This window comes from Scleropages formosus, chromosome 20 (genome assembly GCF_900964775.1).
Source record: "Scleropages formosus chromosome 20, fSclFor1.1, whole genome shotgun sequence".
Taxonomy (NCBI): domain Eukaryota; kingdom Metazoa; phylum Chordata; class Actinopteri; order Osteoglossiformes; family Osteoglossidae; genus Scleropages; species Scleropages formosus.
The window spans coordinates 11,975,110-11,997,612 of NC_041825.1; the positions used below are offsets into that span (position 1 = coordinate 11,975,110).

A 22,503-nucleotide genomic window follows, 5' to 3' on the forward strand; every position below is an offset into this window, starting at 1 on the left:
AAGAACAAATGTGGGAGTTTAAATTTTACATAGAGAAGAACTCAGCGTAGTTTTATCTGCTTTAGCTTTACCATAGCTCATTATTTTTCTATTTTTAATTTTGTAATTTACACAGTAAAATTGTTGTTGCATAAGCTCTAAGAGAGTTCACTTTAACATTGGAGAAAAAGTGTTTAATTTTGAAAGTTTTTCTCTGATATACAACATTTTTTTGAAAGAGACAGGAGACTGAAGGTTGGTGAAGACCGTGTTTCTGGTGGCGTGACAAGAGTGCGATCAAAAAAATTCAGTTCTTCAGAGCACACCTCAAGAGTTTTCTGAATTCTCACTTAGATGAGTCTGTTGTCTTGACTTTAATCTGTGATCTATAGTCATTAAAATAGTTTGATTTTTTTTTTTTTTTTCCGGCGTGGGCAAAATGTGGGGAACGGAATGAAAGCGCAGCAGAAAGCAAAAACAGTGGACCCCTTGGTTAAAGAGAAAGCATTTAATGTTACCATTTTTTTTTGTTATTCTCTGTTTCATCATAATGGGAAAATTCCAGCCTTTGAACATATATTCGGTTGTCATAGCCCATATAACCATATGGATGGATGGATGGATGGAACTTGTTAGTTATCACAGTGATACTATATACTATATTTAGATACTATATTTCTGTGCTGTGCCATCTTCTGCCTTGAAGAAAGGTGCTTTCAGAACTGATCTAAGAGCAGAGAAGCCTTAACAATTCGTGACATAATCCCATTTCAACAATATTGTGGTCTCCTGAGCTCACCTGTCAAATCCCCCACCCTCCTGTTTATTCAGTGCAGTAATGTCTTCATTTAGCAGTGGAGACCTCGTGGTTCAGGAGATTCAGGGTCAGAATTACATGTACCGTATGTATGACGGGTGATGCAGAACAAGAGGACACAGAACAGCTGGTTTCAGTCGTCAGATCAAGAGTGATCAGCGGCTGACAAGGAGCCTGCACTGCCCTCTCAGCCTTAGTACTCATCATACAGCTTCTCATTGCAGTGCTGCCTGTATGACATTCAAGAGTATGAAACCCTGCCAGAGGGTTTCAGAATGCATTCAAGACCAAAAAAACCTTCCTCTGTCGCTTTGGGAAATAGTATAGTTTGATTGGTTGATATGTGTAGTACTTAAATTCATCCCCCGTTATTTGCTCTCTCAATATCCAGTCGATTGTCACTACCACTTATCGTTAATCAGTCCAGACTAAAAGAATCTGTCCCCGCCCAAGAAATTCAGTCCAGCCTGATATACCGAGGCCTTATTTGAAAACTGCGTCAAGCACCTTGTGAGAGAAACTGAGAGAGACTGTACTGCATTGTGGGAACAGCGTACCCACGCTCTCAGTTGCAGTCTGGCACTGTACAGTCTCATCTGCGTACTTACATGTTTGTGTTTGGGTCCTTTGTTTTCTACCAATGTACTTTAATTTTCCAGCTATTCATTTAGTTGAATGTGGCATGTAGCCTTTGTCTTTTTCAAGCCAGTGCACACACACTATCATGGTAAGTTTGCTTGTTGAAATCACTGTTTCTTTATTTTATATAAACACTAAAACCTTCATGAAAATTTAATTTTCATAAATAGCTTGCTGTTACCTTATACTGTACATCCTAGACCTTAATAAATAGCAACAATAAAATGACACAGACACTGGGTCTACAACTGCTTGTCCCGAGAGGTATCGCGGCGAGCTTGAGTCCAACCCGGCAACACACGGTGTAAGGCTGGAGGGGAGAGGGGACACACCCAGGACGGGCGTCAGTCCACTGCAGGACACCCCAAGCAGGACTCGAACCCTAGACCCACCACAGAGCAAGCTCCAGCCAAGCCCTCTGCGCCACTGCACCCCCCCCCCCATAAAATGTTAAACTTAAAATATATTGAAATTAAAAATGTATTTTGTTACCTGTATTCAAAATGTGGACTTTAAAAAAAACTCTTGGGCATGTAAAGGTCAAAGTTTCTTTTTTTAAAAAATAAATATAGAGACCTGTGTTTGCTCCTGCAACTGTGCATGCAATTCAGAAAAGGTTTGCAGAGAGGACAATGATTCAAGACTGCTACCTGGTCACACGCATGATTCAAAATAACACTGAGAGGACGTGATCAAATAAAATGAATTTATGAAGGGTTGCATGTATAGTGTTGTTGTTCATCCAATACAGTGAACATTGTATAGTAGTGTGTTCCACTACTTCTCCTCTACAATATTATACACCAATTAGGATAATTTTGGGGATGCCGTAGAACAAATTGGAATTTTTTTGCTCAATAAAAAAATGTAATAAGTAATGGTTTGTCAATTTTCGATCCATTTTCAGGAGCAAATTAGGACCCGATAACGTGGGATAAGTGTATTGAAAAACCATTTTTTCTGTATTATCTCATTTACAAGGATGCTGTAGTTTGAGAGAGTTGACCTGTAACATATCCTGATATGTTCTGAAAGCTTTTTTATGTATTCTGCATCGCTCTGTTAGAGCATCGCTACCCCAGGTGCAGGTCCTCAGTCACTGTGCACATTAGGTTCATGTCAGTGAGAAAGGATACGTTTAATTTCCACCTCTTCTTAAACATTCCCGTCTTCTGTGTTGTACGACTACAACTCCAATTTGCAGCCAAAATTCAGTGAAGGAAGGCAAAAAATGTCTCCGAGACTTGTTTGATCTTGTAGTTTGTAATGCCATTCCAGGCTAAGCACAAGCTTTCCTTTTTTTGTTACATTACCTTTTTATGATGGCATGCAAACATTTATCTTGTCATAAATTTTAATACTGTCCCTTTCATCTTCACCTTTTTTGTTTCTAAATATTGATTTCACCTCTTGTTTTTTTTTAGGACCTATACAATATGTCTTGTTCTCAGTTTGTACAATTTTGTACTGATTTAAAACTCTATTGGTACTTTAAGCCATATTAGTCCTCCGTGCAAAATGTGAAATTACTTATGCACATGTAGATTTTTAGTAGTATTGCTGTTTTCAAAACAAAGTTCTGTTTACGCCACTAAATAATTACTGCATTTGAATCAGTGTGCTTACATTTATGACAGCGAGATGGCACACGGTAATTTGCTTGGTCAGAGTGTGGAACGAGCTGCTGAACCTCACCTATGATTAAGTGATTTTTTTTTCCTCATGATTGTCAGGCTCTACTCAGGTCAACCACATCATTAGTGGAAACAACCAAAATACTGTTCCAGATGCGCTGATTTACAGTGGGCGCTGCTGAGTAATGTGCACTATGGTCCATTTTTCTGCAGACCGAACGTACAGCTAATCCAAAGTCATTAATTGTCTCTAATTATTACATCCTTTGTGCTTGAAATAGACAGCATTTTGTATGAATAAAATGTTATACAGTATTACGCTTTCTCACATTTGACTTCTCCAGATAATTGCCCCTTATTTTATTTATTTATTTTTTTAGGCCATCATTTTTTTGTTGACAGTAATGTTTGATCTTTTTTTTTTTTTATTAATGCTGCGAAGGGGTAATGATACTTAAAGATTTGTTAGAACATGGAGTCATTACTTCCTTATTAGCTTACTTTGGATTCCTTGTTTGGTAGTAGCTTTAGTGGGCCAACCCCCCCCGCCATCCCTTAATATGCCATGCTGGAGAATTTATAGAATGGTGATGTTCAACCCATTGGTCATGGGTACCAACAGACAGAGTCTCCTGGCAGGTGTTTATGGAAGAGCGCTGTCCAGCTGTGTAGGTTCAAGTTTGTGTTTACTTTTTGGGGGAGCCAGGGTTGCTGTTAATAACTTTTTTAAAATTTAAGTTAGATTTTTGGGTCTGAACAGAGGTTGATTTACATACTGCTGAATACCTCTAAGCTGAGAGAAATGCTTTACATTCTTTTTATCCTCTAAGTGAAAACCTTGAACAACCTCCCTGCAAAATCCCCACTTCCCTCACTTTTCCTCATATGCAAACTGGCTCATTTGTGTTCTGCTTCTCTGAACGTGGTCTTTTGGAGCGGAACGTCTGCTGAACGGACGAGCAACTTAACAATATACAAACTGTGCTCGCCTGCCTCGCCTTCCAAACAAACTCCAGCCTTCCAGCATGAGAGCTTCAAATGTAGTCTGTTTATGTGTAATATCATTTTGCTGTACTTGAAACAAAAGCTCTCAAACACTGTGTCTCAACGTTGCCAGTGGAGTTTTTCTGACTTGCTTCTGTCCAGGGGAGAGGATCCAGTGACTACCAGCTAGTATTTGGCAAAGATGTCAGATTCGCAGAGAAGTATGCCTCATTTTTATTTAATGTTCGACTTAAATGAAGAAAAACTCCCGTTAATTTTGTCGTGCAACTTTTGTAAAACTGACATGGAAATAATTGGTTTTGTTGTTTGTGATGATAATGACTTAGTAAATTAGTTTTACAAAGTCGTTCATTTGATTACAATTTAAATTATATTCTTGAAAGGAAGTGTTTTTCATTAAAATTTACAACTTGTGCAAAAGTATGGGCAGAACAGTAACACACATTCGTACTTTCATGATTTTTGGTGCCAGATTTTACATCAGTTCATTTAGGTAATGCACAATGCTAAGCAACTTACAAATTACCCATTTATACAACCGGGCAATTTTACTGGAGCGATCTAGAGTAAGTACTTTGCTCAAGGGTACTACAGCTGCGTGTAGGATTTGAACCTGCAACCTTTGGGTCCAAGCAGCTCTTATCACTAAATTACCAGCTGCCCCATTACTCTTGTCCCAACATTTTTCCTGTCTGTCAAGCAAAACTCCAATGTATGAAGATCAGCATGCAATGAAGTATATTAAGGTCTGTAATGGAAAATGTTGTCATCCTTTTCATGTCTTTGGCCCAGGAGTGAAGGCAGTGTTTTCTGGCCATTACCATCGCAACGCAGGGGGGGTGCACGATGGCCTGGACATGGTGGTGAGCTCCGCCATTGGCTGCCAGCTGGGAACGGATTCCCACGGCGTGAGGGTCGTCGTGGTGACCGAGGACCAAGTGGTTCACCGGTACTACAGCCTGGATCAGCTGAGTGAAAAGGGTATGGATGAGGACCTGAAGAAGCTCCTTGCTTGATTTTGCACCTGCCCACAAACCTCTTCACTCAGAGGAGCTCTGAGCCAACAGCCACTGCCACCTGGGTGGCATCTGTTGCTCTACAGAGCAGCCTGTCTTCCCAGGATCCAGACTCGTGCTAACAATCACAAGCCCATCGTTTCCAGGAAATAGTTCATCACTGTGTTATATGAGCCATTTCATTCCTTACCCGCAACGAGAAGGACACCAAGGTTTTTGGAAAGACGGATGTTGTGTGGATCAATACACATTGCACTGTTATTTCCAAAATAGTGATGAAACAAATAAGGACAACATGAACACAAGACCAGGGTATTAATTCTGATGTTTTCAGTCTTTTTTACAGTACTTAGAATTACTTGGAATTACAGATGGCCTGATTAGTTCAATCTGTTCATCTCCTTTCCCATTCTGTGTTCTCACTTCCAAAGGATGGCCGTAATGAAAGGAGAGGGTCATCTGGAAGTGTGCTGACCTCATTTCACATGTAGTGAATTACTGTATTCCTTGTCATTGTTCACATCTTATTAAGGTCATGATGATTTTCATTCAGGATTTGGAATCAGATGCTTCAAATTATGATCATTTGAAATGTTCCATTATTACATTTTATCCACTGTCTGTACTTGCATTCATTTTTCAAATAAATGTCAATTTTTAAAAATGTATTCAGTGATCCTTTTTTAAAGATGTGCATTTTCTAATATCCTTGGAACTGCCAGCTTTTTGTCCTATAGTTATATATACTGTTAAAGCAAATGTAAAAATCAAGTCATCAAAATTATTAAATCAGTGTTCTTCTTTACTACTAGACTGAACAGATCATCTTGAGGCACTAAGTAGTGTATTAGAGCAATGGGTGAATAAAACAGGACAGAGTCTTCTGTCATAGAGGTCTTCTTTAGTCCACAGCAATCTGTCCACAAAACATTTTCTCCCAAATATCCAGGTCAATCAAAATGTCCTTTGTCTTTCTTACAATGAGGTCCCCCAGCACTTTCTATCATAGAGTTTAACCATTACGTGTGACTCCAGGTCAACCTTTGGGTGAGTTTGCGTGATGTTTCGACACTAACCAACCACAGACTGGACTCGTGCAAAAGTGTCCTCTTAGATCCACATCCTGGTAAACTGGAACGCCAAGGTGTTTTGAGAGGGATTTCTGTATCCATCTTTGGTGACTTTCATATTTTGAGCAGCTGGGCAGAACTGGAGCTCCTGTCTCACTTCAGTTCTTATTCAATGTGAACTTTTACTTAGATGTGTCCACAAACTTTAAACAACAGAGATGAAGTACAAAGGGAAAAGAAGATAAACCTCTAAACTAATTCAGCTCAGTTTTTGTGGAGGGTGTCATGAATTTTGTCCAGAGCCAGTTTTTCTTTTAAAAGCAAAACACTCAGCTTTATTTATTTTTAACTGGGCTCCTGTCCTATTATATAATTGAACCAATGCATTTTTATATAAGAATTAGATCAATAAGTTCTAAAAGAGGGGGGTGCGGTGGTGCAGTGGGTTTGACTGGGTCCTGCTCTCCGGTGGGCCTGAGGTTCAAGTCCCGCTTTGGGGTGCCTTGTGACGGCCTGGCGTCCCTCCTGGGTGTGTCCCCTCCCCCTCCAGCCTTCCGCCCTGTGTTGTTGGGTTAGGCTCCGGTTCGCTGCAGATGAGTGGCTTCAGACAGTGTGTGTGTGAGAGTTCTAAAAGATATGGAAAAGCGAGGCATGCCAGTGACTCCACCTATGACTCTATATGACTGGCCATGTGGACGCACACAGGCAGTCATAGCACGAGTACACTCGTAACTCCTCTCTTAGTCACAGTACTACCCACCACCAGTGTGTACTGTACAGATTTTTATACTTCTGTGAGGAGCACAGAGTATAACGCTACCCTTGCCAACATTTCATTTCGCAATTTGAACAATGGGGTTTATTTACACGATCATTACTCTCGAAAGGATTGTGCGCCTTTAGCCGCCACAATGACGGTCTGTGTCGGTAGTTAAAAATAAGATGGGCAAATGCGGAGAGGGTGAATTAAAAACGTAAAAACAGTGTCTTTGAGTCAGAGGGATTAGGAGACTATGTCAACATTTATTAATACGGTAATGCAGTTCAAGTCCAGGTCTGTGAAACTCCTTGTTTTCTGCTTTGGTCTCACGTGGCAGGGTTTTAATTCTCTTTCAGCACCCCGGTGCTCTGTGGAAGGAAGGTCAAGGTTACCTCCAGATTTGTTCCTGGATTAGGGTCGGGATGGGGTGGTTTCCTGGAGCTGATGGATGAAAGCAAACAGCATCTTATCGATCACATCTGCCCTGTTTCTTTCTCCTCTTACTTTTCCATGCTGTGGATGACCTGCCATTGGATAGCTCTAATGGAATAAAGCTCCAAGGGGGAGCAGGTTCCTCTCCCATCAGCCTCACTGGGGAGATTAATATGAGCTCCTGAAAATAACGTTCTTCCAACTCAGACTCCGACTTTCTGACCTAACAGAGAGGAAGAATTATTCTGAATATGTTAGTCTCCTATAACTTTAAAAACTGAATTAATTTTATTTCGCTGTAATGTATTCTGCCCTCCCTTCTTCCGTTTTTTTCCGAGATGTATGTGCTTGAACGAGGGCTGTAGTGAGGAGAATAAAAATTTACACCTGAATATTAATATTATCACAGAAATGAGGCTATCTAAAAAATAAAATTAAAATTAAATTAAATTTAAAAAAAAAAAAAAACACTAGGATGACCTTTTGGAGGGTCATTTTAGGGTTTCTTTTTTTCTCATCAAAATTTTAAGCCAAAACACAAATAAAAACATGCCTCTGCTGCTTCAGGAAGCAAGCAATGAAACCGTTTTTTTCAACCCCAGGTTCGTACTCATTTTCAACAGCTACAGCGGCAAACGCACACACACTCACTCACACACACACACACACACACACACACACACAGTAAAGAGGTCCATTCTGTTATTCCAAGGACCACATCTATTCAGTTTTACAATAAAAGACAAAAAAACTGAATTATGTGCTGTCCCCCTGGGTGACAAAGATACAAATGTAACCAGGTCCAATTGAATATGAAAAATGACACAAAAGATTCTTGCTAACACAACCACTTGATGCACCTTCACATGACCCCATGACTAATATACCAGACTCATATTCAGCCCTCTGCATTCAACAGAGGCAACACCGTGACACGGACCGGGACTGATCGCTGTAAATTTAGCATTTTTACGTGCTACGCTTTGAAACTACGTGTCTGATGCTGTGGGTAGTGTTACTGTGTCACTGGGATTACAGAAGTGTTGCAGTATTGTTTACGTGAGGTGAACGTCCAGGATGCTCATCGTGTCAGTTAGCCGTAGGGTGTTTCCGCCCTATTTTAATCCCGTTGCGTTGCCGCTTAGGACAGCATCGCCATTTAAATGCATTGAAATAATACGGTTATCTAGAGACAAAGGAGTGTATCTGTTGGATGGAGGTACAGGGACAGACAAGAGCGGCGCAAACCTGGTCCCACTAACCAGTTACGCTGCACTAACCCTTCTTCGTTGCAGTATTGTTTCAGCGGGGCTGTTCGGCTTGTACTTGTGAGGGCCATGTTTCTGTGGGTTTCCAAGACAACCTATTTCCTTCAGATAATTGGGTGCATTAGTGGTTAATGGTCTGTACTGTTTACATCAATGCATTTAACTCCCTTCCCTAAATAGAGCATTTAACTAGGTATATCTTGAATATTTGACTGTATAACTTTAATGCTTCAGATATGTTTCATGCGTTAAAACAAAAATCGCAGGGATGGGGGTTCGTAGGGACTAAACTGGAGGGTGGAGCACAGACCTGAGTATAGGCAGAATTTAGTAGGGCTGTAAAGTGTGCTTACCCCTGAGCACACACACATACACGTTGACTGAAACCGCTTGTCCCAACCGTCTGTCGGAGCCTTACCCGGCAGCACTGGGCACAAGGCTGGAGTGGGAGGGGACACACCCAGGATGGGATGCCAGCGCATCGCAAGGCAACCCAAGCGGGACTCGAACCCCAGACCCACCAGAGAGCAGGACCTAGTCAAACCCAGCCTACTTCTCCCCCAGTAGCTGGTCTCACACTCAGAAGTGGGTTTTCCATAATGTAGGAGTGTATCTCGCATGAGCTGCTTGTAAGGCATCTCCTATCTGTGGTGTGGGTCAGGAGAGTTTTGGCTGAGCCGTTAGAAACCATTAGGCTGCTGTTGACCTGTCAGTCTGTTGTAAAGATGTCACAGTTTGCACCGGCCTACGCTGCGCTTCACTGTCTCCGGCTTCTCACACTCGGGGAAACACTGGTCACTCATGCCAGTTTTGTCAACCCAGCTGCCCTTTCCTTTGCCGTCCCACGTTGCTTGTACTGTCAGTCTCCACTATTTGCTATTTTTGTCTCCTTGCTAGGCCCTCTCCTTCCTTCTTTACATCCCAGAGATGTTGTTACTCATTCAGTTGAACTATTTCTTACAGTTTTACATTGTAAAGAAGATCACCTCCGTGACCCTCTTACTTAAGCGGGACTTTCTCAGGAGTTGCTTCCCAGAGGATGGCTCACCTCTGATCCTACACGGAGGCTTCCCCATGCATCTAGACAACAGCTGCCAATCCACGTACCTCCTACCACTTCTCTTCTGACCTCACTGAACTTCAGCACTCCCTCCTCCCACCCATCTCACAGCGAACAAAGAAAACAGTGCGGACTTCACCCGTAACTGTAGCACATCACAGCCCATAGTCACTCCACAACTCTTTAAAGCCGTATCTGGCCCCAATGTCTTTACCTCTCTCACTACATTTTACTGACATCAGCCTCTACTATAAGATTGAAGGAAGTCCATAAATACTTGTGATCTAAAAGGAATTTAACTGAGGTGCTATTCATAGAGAAAATATACCAGATTTGTGTAGGTTTAACCGCATTATGTTGTATTACATTATGTGTTTCCCAACTAAGTCCTTGCCTGCCAAGGGCCTCATTATATCTGTAGAAAACATCATGCTGATCCTCTTCCAGATCCACATGAACCTTGGAGAAACAGTCTGCGTTGCTTTTACCTTCACCTTCACACTGATAATACTGTGGTGTAAGTCGGCCAACTGGTGCCGTTCACCTGTTTCCACACCTGGAATTCCAACTTTTGGATCAGTAAAGCACCCTTTATTGTCATTTGACCCCTTTTATACATCTTCTGTCAATTTAGATTTACAACATTTTTTCATTGACCCTGCGATGGATTGACATGCCATCTAGAGAGTGCCGTACCTAACCTAGTGTACTATGCTTGCAAAATATGCTTTGGACGACCATGTTATTGTATTTTTGCACTGAATTGTTACCAGCATCTCAGTGAAATTAATAAAATTGGGCTTCCATTTTTCAGTTAAGCATAATGAATTCCTGGAATGTTTTCTCACATCACTGAGGTCCTGTAAAGGCCAGTACTGCTACTCCTTTGTGAGCCCTTCCCATCTTCTAACCCTGTGGCAAGGACTTGCTCATCAACACTCAGCACCCAGTTCATCTGGACACAAAAACCTGATCAGTACATCTGGTCTGTCCAGCCCTGAAGCCTCTCTGGAGAACTGTTGGACCCTATTTGCATTTTCAGCTTGTCATTATCTAAACAAAAGCATTTAACCTCAGTTTATAAGCTGCTGCTGAAGGGTCACGCTGCCCATGATTCACCACAGCCTGTGGCCAGAAGGGAAGGGGCGGAGGGTTGTCTCCCCACTTTTTCCCACACCTCGGAGGGAGCAGAGCGGGGCGCCCTCCAAACAAAGGGCATTTATTCAGACTTACTGGAGGAGTCGTGGGTGGTTCCCCCATGTTGCTAAGAGCACCCAGTTGAACTTGCATCTGTCATACTTATGCATTGCAAAGCACAGATAATGTCAGATGACTCGTTATTTTGCTGTCTTTTGTACTACAGAATGATTATATTAATACCGATTGTAATGTTGCGACTTATTCTTTTAACGTGCCTTCCTTAATGGCTTTGGATTGACCTGATATATTCCTAGCCGTACAATATTCATTCATTTTAGGTCACAGTTACATTTCTGTAATACATATTATATATTAAAACAGCCTATATTTCAAAATGATCACGAGAGAATGTGAACACACTCTATTTTTAATCACAGTTTGCCAGAGAAGAGTGACAATTACTGAAAAAATCCAGAAATGACCAGAATCTGTCCACAAGTAGATCATTTCAACAATCTTTAATTTAAACATCATCATACTAGAACAGTCAACCTAACTAAAACAAACTTGAAGCGAAGTGAAGACCTTGTCGCTGACAGAAATTCTCATCGTCCAACGTACTGGGGCAGGTGGTGAATCTGTGAAATAAAACTCAGCATACCCCGTCATGGCTTGGCTTGGACAAACCACCCCTTCTCACCATCTGCCCCTAGAGAGAGCACCATCTGGGACTGTGCCGCCTCTCACCATCCCAGCCGCTCCGCCTGTCTGGCTCGAGGCCCACCATGAGGAGCACAAGCTTCCGAGAAGTTTCCTTAGACATTCAATTGAATTCAATTTATTTTTATAAAGCGCTCTCCTCACGCAGCGACACAGAGCGCTTTAACACAGGCATAAGGCAAGAAAAACAAGTGCACTATGCACATGTGCATTCCCACAAAATATTTGTTTGAAATCATAAGAACTAATGAGATGCAATAGTTCAATACAGACATGGAGTTGGAAAGTTTCAAAGTTCTCATGATAGTCTATGTCCCTCTTGTGTGCAGGAAAAAAATCCTTTTATTTTTAAATGTTGCTTTATGAACATGTATTCTAAGCATTCTAAACATGTAACAGCCTAAGCTTATCGACATATATTTATTTACTTCACGCTGTACATGGTAGCTTTTTATATGATAGCTTAAAATATTTATAGACTCGTTTTATATATGCTTCTACAAAATAATGATCATCACGTATAGAATGCACAACACATGGCCAGCAAAAACTTTAAGCTATGCATACCACATTGGAAAAAAAGACGTGTTAATGTACGCCATGGTGACGCAGTGGGTTTGACCGGCTCCCACTCTCCGATGGGTCAGGGGTTTGAGTCCTGCTTGGGGTGCCTTGTGATGGACGGGCGTCCTGTCCTGGGTGTGTCCCCTCCCCCTCCAGCCTTGCGCCCTGTGTTGCCGGGTTAGGCTCTGGGTCCCCCGTGACCCCGCATGGGACAAGCGGGTTCGGACAATGCGTGTGTATAATATGATCTATCTATCCTTTCAACATAGATAGCATAAGCCTCACAACAAAACTAAAATGTTCTGTGTTTTAACTTGCAAGACACTGACTATAATCAAAAGGGTGTGTAATAATTCTTTACTAGTAAATGTAGCAAAGCATGGCAGTTTACACTCAGATGCTGAGTGGAAATCTCCACACTCCATGGGGCTTTTAATAGTCTCCCTTTATTATGCTGTACAGTTAGAGAGGGGCCTGTAAGGAAATCAAATTAATACTCATATGACTAACAAAGATTAGCACATCTCTCAAAATGTAATGTTGATTCTTGAAATTGTTTTTCCACATCACAGTCATGACAACAACAACAGGAAAAAAGTTATTTATAATTGTGATGCTCAGCCAAAGTTGCAAATCCAGAATTCTTCTTGGCAGCGATACACCAAAGATCGTTTGAAATGATGCTACAGTTAATAATTTCATTAGATAATGACACAGATATTATGAACTTTCTGAAAATCTCAGGCACGTTTCCATTTTTAACTTGCGGCTGACATGAAATAAAATGTACACTAAGTTTTTGCTAATATTTTAATATATTACAAATAGATTTATACCGGCATGTGATACGGAGATTTTTTTTGTTGCGGAAAATAATACGTAGGTATAAAGAAAAAATGTGGGATATATAGAAAAACGTGGGCAGGGAAAATCCTGGAATAACATGGATATGTTTTTTCCATGATAAGTGATGCTTTTAAAATGGTTCACATTAAATTAGTAAATTATTTAATCTACTTATTCATGTTTTTTTTTTTCTTTCCTTCAGTTTCAGTGCAGATTAATGTAAAGTCCCAACCACATCTGATTAAATCAGGAATTCTGAAAGTTACGAAGACTAATAGAACAATATGCTTTCCCTCTTAAGCATGCATTCAAAACAAACGTAAATAGAGACCGTAAGTAAAGAACGGTGGTTCTTTTCCATTTGAATAAAAATGGATGTATTTTTCACAGTTCTGTTAAAGTGGAGGGTTTAGGTGGGCCAAGTGATCCCTTCACCGAGGAAAGTATTGTGGTGCCTTTATCTACTGACTGCAACACTACCTCCATTCTTCTCGAGAATAAATCTGCTCTTGGCTGTCACTTTGGATTACCGCTTTGTTGTGTGCGTTATAAAAATAGGGGACAATAATTCGCTGTGAGAGAAAAAACTGTGTTTTCCTGCGTATTCCGTAAGTAGAACGTATCGCAGCCTTCACTTGTGGGGATGTGCGCGCTCACCTGAGACGTTTGGCGTCGTATCGTTGGTGGGGAGATACATCGTGTCGCATGTTTGCCCCACGTGAACGTTGCGCCCAAGTACCGCACCATTATGAAAGACATTGGCTTAGTGGGGCTCCTGCCGCGTCCCAACAGCATCGTGAAGAAGCCTCCTTTTCGCAGTTCTGCCAGAAAGGCAGTGTCCCACCTCGGTACGGATGTGTCGTAGGGAGGACAACGGGGAGTGAATCTCGGAGCTGAAATTGCCCGAACTGCGTTCAGCAGGCGAGAAAAAAGGCGACTCTACAAGACCCCGGCCTTCCGTCTTTGTCGAGCTCCGGTCCGGTTCGAGATCTGCGTGGACTTTTTGTTGTGACACAGCATGGAAGAGCTGCTTTCTTGCTCCTGTCGCACTGATGCCGGCAGCGTGTCTGATCTCAGCCTGAAGACTTCGTCCACACACATTCAGCCCGTCCTTTAACAGAAGGGCTACACTGCCGACATTTACCGGCTTTCCACGCTTCACACACCGCAGACTTTGGCTTTTGATGATAGCTCGCTCCTTTTATGTCTAACTGCTCCATACCCTACTAGCCAAATGTATTATCTATATGTAGGACTTGCAAGTTCCCAGGGCCCGAGCTCTCTCCCGTTCGCCTGTCCTTGATAGAATGTCAGAGCTCCCTCAAGTGCGCTCTCCCAGCTCCCTGCGCACCGTGTTGCCAAAGACATCACGCTGCGTCCAGCTTTCTGCCCGCAAAAATTGCAATCATGCTTTCCCTACCAAGCCCCTACCGTTTTTTTTTCCCATTGTCTGGAAGCCTTTTTTATGTTTCCAGGTGCATGCAGCGTACATCAGTCTGTGCGAAACGTTTCATTCGCAGAAAATAACTGACAGCTTGTAAAACTATGGTAAATTCAATAGAACACCTAATTTTTAAGCTTTGTAAGCTGACCTCAAAAACTTGGCATGGTCTATAACATTTCATCTTCAATCCCTCATATAGACTGAACATTTGCTTACTATGAAGCAGGATTTTCAGGGCTGACTTACAGACTGGTTGTTTTCTAGAAGACAGGCTTTTACTGGGGGGGAAATGACAGCTGCAGGTGCTTATTTTAAGCTGTCTATCATGGCTTGCCTCAACTTAGAAAGATCACTTTGCTGGCAGACCATCTGCATACTATTATTGTCGTTTTAGACAGTAATGGAGCCACTTTCCAGGAACAATAGGACTGTGGGGAACATTAGCAGAAAAGAAAGAAGGAAACTCGCAGACGTGCCGAACGCTATTAAAAGCGCCTGCTGTGTCCATGGCAAAGTGACCCAATGTGACAGCATCTGAACATTGTTCACTTTTTTGCCAGCATAGAAGGGTGGGATCAGGCTCCTTTATTATTCTAATTCCTTGCTTCGAACCTTGCCTTGCACTTGAGATACATGCACCGAAATAAATTAATGAAATGGAACAGCGCAAATGCAGAACAGTTTGAAGCGTTCGCTGGTTATATTAGTAACGTCGACTGAACCACACACCATGGTAATTTATGACCTCTCGACAATTGCCATTTTTATTTTGGTCCAGTATGTCAGAAGGCTCGGAGTTCATTTCAAAGAGCTCCTTCACTTCCAACTTGTCTGGCCGGTCATTTCAGATCTGCTATCAGCGCTTGAGACGCGCAGTACTACTCACCTTGTGACCGGGAAAAGGGTCAAACCTGACAGATAAAGAGCGGAGAGTAAAGGAGGAGACCGAAGTCCTGCACGGGTCCTCAGTGGGGACGAGAGGACAGACTGGTTAGCTGGTCTCAGAGTGACATCACAATCTATAATAAGATCGTGGCGCACTGAAGCAATTATGCAGGGCAAGTACGGCGCATAATAGTTTTTGGTCTGATTTGTACAGTACAGTCACTCTCTAGGCCCTGTTATATTTTTAACGTGATGATAAGACACAAAAGCATCTTCCTATGATTAGCCAGAAGAAGCTAGGTCATTTATTAATTATTACTTTTAGTGTATGAAAGCAGAGAACGAGTTCCACTGCTAACAGCACATGGTCAATTAGTAATTATTACATTAAGCAATTTGCATATGGAGTGACTGTATCCCCACCTGGCTTTCCACCGAATACCCTTTATCCTAAGAGGCTTTGACAGAGACCACCCAGTAGCCTTGTATTTTGTCTTTCTATAGTAACAAAAAATTCTCTAGGGAATATACACAAACAGATCATCTGAAACTGCTCGTCCCATACAGGATTGGGGGGAGCCGGAGCCTAACCCGGCAGCATAGGGCATAAGGCTGGAGGGGACACACCCAGGACAGGACGCCAGTCCATTGCAAGGCACCCCAAGCAGGACTCGAACCCCAGACCCACCTGAGAACAGGACCTAGTCCAACCCACTGCGCCACCGCACCACCACATCCCCCCCTTTAGGGAACAGATACATTATATTCTCTCAGTGGAATATATTATTAATCCCAGCAAGTCGGGGAAGACATGTATTCTGTTTCCTTCGGCCAGTCCAATTTACATTTGCTCCGAGGTGAGTACGCAGCACACGTCACGGGACATCCTTATGGTGTCACACCAAGCTGTCGCGCAATCGCGACGATGACGAAACTGCGGCCTCGCAATCGCTCTAATTATCATGAAGTAACAACTTGACATAAAATGGGAACGTGTGAAATGAGACACTCTTCTTTCAACAAGCTTACTTACATTTTGGGAAAAGGTGAGTACAGGAAAGGTGATGAGATAGGACAAGAAGGACTGCAATGTCACTGAAAGCGATGGCAGACAGCGAGACTCTTCTTCTATCTATATACTCTGACTGCGCTGAAAAATCACAGCTTTTCTCCATTATGGTAGCTGAGCTGTCCGTTAAGTGAAGCGGGAGGTATAAATTTGCTCTCTGTGCTGTAACTCATTAACAGGGGGGTGAACAATCATATTTAGTGTATGATATTTCACAACAGCATCCTCATCCATAAAACGTGACCCTTCTCTCGGGATGCTGGTTATCATATAATAGCAAGGATGTAAACACACACACACACACATTTTCAGAACCGCTTGTCCCATACGGGGTCACGGGGGAACCGGAGCCTACCCGGCAACACAGGGCGTAAGGCCAGAGGGGGAGGGGACACACCCAGGACGGGACGCCAGTCCGTCGCAAGGCACCCCAAGCGGGACTCGAACCCCAGACCCACCGGAAAGCAGGACTGTGGTCCAACCCACTGCGCCACTGCGCCCCCCTTCAGGATGTAAACAAGGACAGAAAAACATTCACGTGGCAGAAAAGCTCCTTCATCCAAACCTCGTGCTCAGTAGAACAGCGAACCTGCTCTTAGCGGTCCTATCTTGTAGTACCCCACATGGATGCAAATATCCTCTGCTTGTAACCTTTTTTACTATGCTTTGTCCTTTAAGGTTACTCTATCTCCCACGGTGCTGTCTCAGATGCTGTTTAGCCCAGTCTGATTACAAACCGGGCTCTAACCATTTTTCTTGCTCTCTTCAGCCTCTTGGAGCCATCTGGTCCCGAGCACCATCACCTCCAGCACCCAGATGCTGCCTGAAGGCAGAATCCTGATAGAGGCCCAAACTCCAGTCTGATCCATCTGACTGATAATATAAAATGACCAGCCAGCAACATGTGAGACCGAGACTCACGATCTCTCACTTTCACTAGTAATTTTCTAATTTCCCCTTGTTATTAGAGACTATTTCGAAGCGTTTCGCTCGGTCACTTCCGTATTGGGACCAGGGAATGAGTTTCAGTTTTCCTATTTTACTGGGCAGCTGCTCGTCATTCCATCTGGATATGACGTAAAACCTTTAAAAAAAAACAAAAATCCAGATGAAATAAAACCGAACGATCGAGTGAGCAATCCATTGACGGCGAGCAATTAACGTTTGTAACTTTGGAGTGGTGCTCAGTATCGTCTGCCTTGTCTGCTTTTCTAACCTTGCCTTTCCTTCCTGTGAAGACACTCATTCCAACACTAATCCACTTATGTGTTTGGTAGTTAATGCTCTCTATTATAGACATCCTTTCTCTGCAGTACTTATTACATATGGAGGTGCTTCGATAGTAAGCCTGTCCAGATGTGAAATGTAAAATGCAAAGGGGAACGGAGCTGATCTCGAAGCTCGATATGAGCAAGCTGCGTAGCCGAGGGGAGGCTTTGACGACGGCCCCCTGGGCTCAGTCCCCGGCTCCTCTTTTTTCCTTGCCCATTAGTATGTCCTCCTGTGAAGCCGGCCAAGCCCACCCTGCAGGCTGACCTCTCCGCCGGCAGCACTCTCCGTGCCCAGAGCACCGCGGCGCCTCTGTCGCCGAGGGCTTTTGAATCGAGAAGCGCTCTCCACATCGGCCCAGGCACGACTCTCCTCGAACAGCTCCCATCCCTGGGGCTGGGACTGTGCAGAGCTGCTGCGGCGCTAGAAGCCCATTGATCTTCTCCTCGTTACGGGGCCTCCACGGCTGTTTATGGCCATCCTGGGGCTAATGAGTCGATTGCTGCCGGAGCAGAACCCAGGAGGGCCATAGCGGCGCCCAGCTGGGGCCCTGCAGACTCTCACACTGGACAGCAACACAGTGTCTGGGGGAGATCAAGATGCTGGTGACACGACTCTGGGGTTCGGGGGGGTAAACAGTTTTCACGCAAACGTTTTTTATCTTCGTCTCATTAGCTCACCCGCAGTGTCTCTCTGCTTCTTTCGAACATTTCCTGTAGGTTTTTGACGTCTATAACACCATTTCGATGTAAGCGCGTAAGAATAATTTGTTTCTTCGTTTACTGCGGTATGACTTATCCAAAGACCTTCCTTTCCATAATGAAACGTTAAAAGCCATGATGTCAGACTAGTCTCCGAAACTTTTAATGGAATTGAACGCCATTGAACACATTTGACTCAGCGCCCCGAACGCGGTCTTTGGCACCCAAAGGAATCTCCTGTTGGTCGTTCAGTTCTTCGGAGGCGATGCTACAGGAGCAATTCCGCAAATAGCTGTAGGCAGGTGCTCTACTCAGATCGAACCCTAGCGATTGTGAGGCGACCTCGGTCTCTTTCTAGCACGTGCCGAGAAATATTAATTTACATTCTCATACAGTATTCGAAGCAAAATTACCATTGAATTGAAATTACACATACAGCAACAATGATGCATAATCCACCACCAACAGCTTATAACAGCCTCGATTTGCTCTGCGTCTTTAATTAAGTTTTTCGGAGCAATGTTAGTATTAGGATTTCAAGGAATTACACTGAAGAACGAATGTCGTAAATCCTTTGTTGTTTGCATCTTCCATATCTTGGGGGATTCAGATGAAACAACATTTTTGTACTGCTACGCCGTAAATAGGAAAATAAATGCACGCATTTTCGAGAAACGGCAAATATAGTCAGACATTTGTCTATAATCATCAAAGGAGGTTTTTAAAGAGAAAACGGGGCTGGTTTCGGTGCTGTGGTTTTAACTAATTTTCTTTTGTTGTTTGTTTTTTTTTGTTTACGTCCCCACACGTAAATTATCTCACACTATCTTCCCTGAAGTAAATGTTCCAGTATAAACCAAATGTACTTTTTACTCCACAACACAAATCCTGCACTCCTACTTTAATCAGACTTTTAGTGTGATTTTCCATATCAAACTCTGAGCGTGCAGCAATACTGCGCCCATAATTTATCATTAATTAGGTAGCACTGTCGGCAAGAAATCTCCTAAATCCAGCGAGCTACCGAGTGTAGAGGGGCTGAAGAACCAGGGTGATAATAATGTGAGTGGAGCAGGAAACACAGCTGTGATCTTTCTTAATATATGCCCATTTTCTGGGGCTTCTTAATGATTTACTAACTGCCCCCGGTATAATTACACAGCTTTTCCTTACACAACATAAGCGCAAACGCAAAAAAGCAAAAAATTCTTCATTTTTCATTAACCGCCCCCCCAAAAACCCCCCCAAAACCCCCCCAAAACCCCCCCATCCCTTTCGAGCACAAAGGCCGGTATTTGATCGCTTATTGCAGGACTGTTTTCGCGGTATACGTGCAGTTATAAAGATGTACAGCAGGTGGCGTAGAGGTTAGAGGTTCAAAAGACCCAGGTTTGCATCCCATCTCCTGATGTAGCACCCTTGAGTGAGGTACTTACTCTGAATCGCCACGGTGAAGATTATCGCTCCGTGTAAATCATGTAGTTCGGTGTATAAACCTAACAATGTAAGTCGCCTTGGACCAAGGTGCCAGCTAACTGAAGAAATAATAATGGCTTTTTATAATTGCTTTCTGAGTTTGGTGCTTACATGAACAATAAAAAGTAGTTTGGCCTCTACAAGCCCCCAGTAATTGCTTTTTTGACCTTCCAGCGGTCTTATGGCATTTTTTTTTTTTTTTTTTTTTTTTGTCCTCCACTTGTGCATAACTTTGAGGGTCGACAGTCTCGCGATTTCCCATTAAATGTTGCCAACGGCCAGTTGGGGCTGAGGGCTGACAAGGAGGAAGGGAGGGTTAGGGTTATTGCTTTAGTAATGGACTGGGACAAGAGGGCCAATATGGCAGAAGTACTAAAGCCTCCTGCACCCCAGCGGAACATCTTTCAGCATAATCTCCATGTTACAGAATTAAGAACATTTAGAACAATACTATTATCATCCTGCACCAGATTCCCTCTTGTGATGGCATGCTGATTTGCCCTGCCCTTTCCAAAAATGCAAAATAATAACTGGCGCTTAGGACAAATGCGCTCAAACAAAGAAAGTTAGTTGAATTCAAACCTCTGCAGACAAGTTTAATGTAAATGAGAGACTCATCAAACAAAGAAAACCGGAACCTTTCATCCATCATCAATGACCCTTTGTCCAGTGCAGGCTCGCTGTGGTCCAGAGCCTATCCTGGAACCATAGGGAACACTCTGGACAGTCCATCACAGGGTAATCTCTCACACACACACACACACACACACACACAGGAGCTGTGTGGCACCAGCGCTACCCGCCATACCATCATAGAACCATAAATTGAGCATTCTTTCATTCATACTTGTTGTCGATTTATACCTTGCATACCTTTTGGTACCTCACCTTACTTTGTATCCGCATGCAGTCCATCTTCCATCGATAAGAGAAACAGCTCCATCCTTAGTTCCCCGTGTAGTGTGACACCTCCAGCATGCTCTCCAACGTTCTTCCTGACAACAAATTACGTCATTAAGGACACAAACAATACTGCTAATATCAGTACCCACAAACAATGTAGCCCAGAAGATGCTTGTCACCAAATTAGGACATCTACAGAAAATGCACAGCACTTACAGGGATTGTTGGGACAGATGCCAAATGATATTTAATATGAGCCCTCCTATTTATAAAGGCTTCTATTTATAATAGTGAAAAGTGATTCACAAAGTGGAGAGAAGGCCTCGGAGAAAGAGCCGGTAGCCTCTCAGCAACTGCGTCAGAGGCTGATGGAGGAAGTGTTGTCAGCCAAGCGACAGGGCGGCATTCTGTCCACATGGACTGGGAAATCATCTCGCAGCGCTTGTGATCATTCCTTCTTTTGCGGGCTTTATTTAGTCACACTGCATCAGGCTTAACTCTCCCGATATTTTTAAATGAGTAAATTCAGGGTAAGTACCTTCTTCAAGGGTACTAGAGCAGCAGGTGGAATTTGAGTCCGGATCCTTCAGATGCGAAGGAGCAGCTACCACTACGCCACCCCCAGGTGGGGGCTACGTGGCACAGCACGTTAGAGTGCCCCATGAAGGCTGCAGTCTGTAGCGTGAAAAGAAGCAGGTGGTTCTCAGCGTGCACATCGACTGAGGGGTGTGGCTGCCCGACTTTGAAGGGAGGTATATGCAGTGATCGTGGCTAAACTGGGAGCGAAGGGGGGGAATAACAAAAAAAAAAAAAAAACAACCCCTTCCCTTTTCAAACACTTTATTTAAGGATTCTGAGAAAATCACTGGGGTGGCAGAGTGTGTTTAGAGGGGTGGCGTGGTAGCACAGCGTCTGGGTGGTGCGAGAGAACGTGGGTTTGGTCCCTAGTCAGTCTGTATGGAGTTTACATGTTCTCCCCATGTCTGTATGGGTTTCCTCCGGGTGCTCTGGTTTCCTCCCACAGTCCAAAGACATGCTGCTCAGGTTCCACTGATGTATGGATGAGCGAGCCATTGTAAATAGTGTATCTAGCAGTGTAAGTCACCTTGATGAATAAGGTGTGTGGGCTAATAACACGACATAGAGTTCGTCGGAGAAAAGCATCTGCTAAATAATTAAATGTTTGCGGAATACTGTTTTCCCGACACTCCACTGCACCGCAGTCTCCGCAGTCTGGGTGTTTGCACCTGTGTACTCTTGCTTTCCATATTTATTCAAAGTCAAACAAATATACCCCTCTTTGCTGGCACACAATATTTCCCGTGTTTCCATTACTGATCCAAGTCGAACGGTTCTTCTAAAACGGGGCCGACAGCCCGAGAAGGTGATTTCCACTTTGCACCGGGACCGCCTCAGCCCTATTGTCTTTCCTATTCTGTTATTTATACATCTTTTTCACTTGTGTATTTTTTCATATCCCCATGCCACAATAGGCATGCGGCACCTCCGAGAGGCACGTCTCGTCCATTTAGCGTTCTGCTAGACATTAAGTCAATAAAAGCAGTTGACAAGTGGTGTTTTTATTGCATTTCCGCCAGACTGCCAAGCAGCTTGATTGGGAGCATACTAATGGCTCTCGCTCTGAGCGCCTGCAGATTGACGGGGGTGCTTCTCACCTGGGACGCGGAGACGCAGACAGCGGCCTAGCAGCATAAACTAATGTGCGATGGAAGTCAGGGATTTAAGAGTGGCGTAGCTCTGCAGGCGCTCCACGCACAGCTGTTCACGATCCTCCCATCGCACAGA

At 43.4% G+C, this 22,503-nt stretch overlaps 1 protein-coding gene across 1 annotated transcript in view; it reads left to right on the plus strand.

Moving 5' to 3' along the window:
- Positions 1 to 5,713, plus strand: part of cpped1 (calcineurin-like phosphoesterase domain containing 1) — a 36,395-nt gene extending 30,682 nt beyond the window's left edge. The window contains exon 4 of the mRNA XM_018740340.1: positions 4,867 to 5,713. Within this exon, the coding sequence (XP_018595856.1) occupies positions 4,867 to 5,090 (224 nt within the window). The 3' untranslated portion in view covers positions 5,091 to 5,713. The remainder of the gene's footprint in view (positions 1 to 4,866) is intronic.
- Positions 5,714 to 22,503: the final 16,790 nt, after the last annotated feature.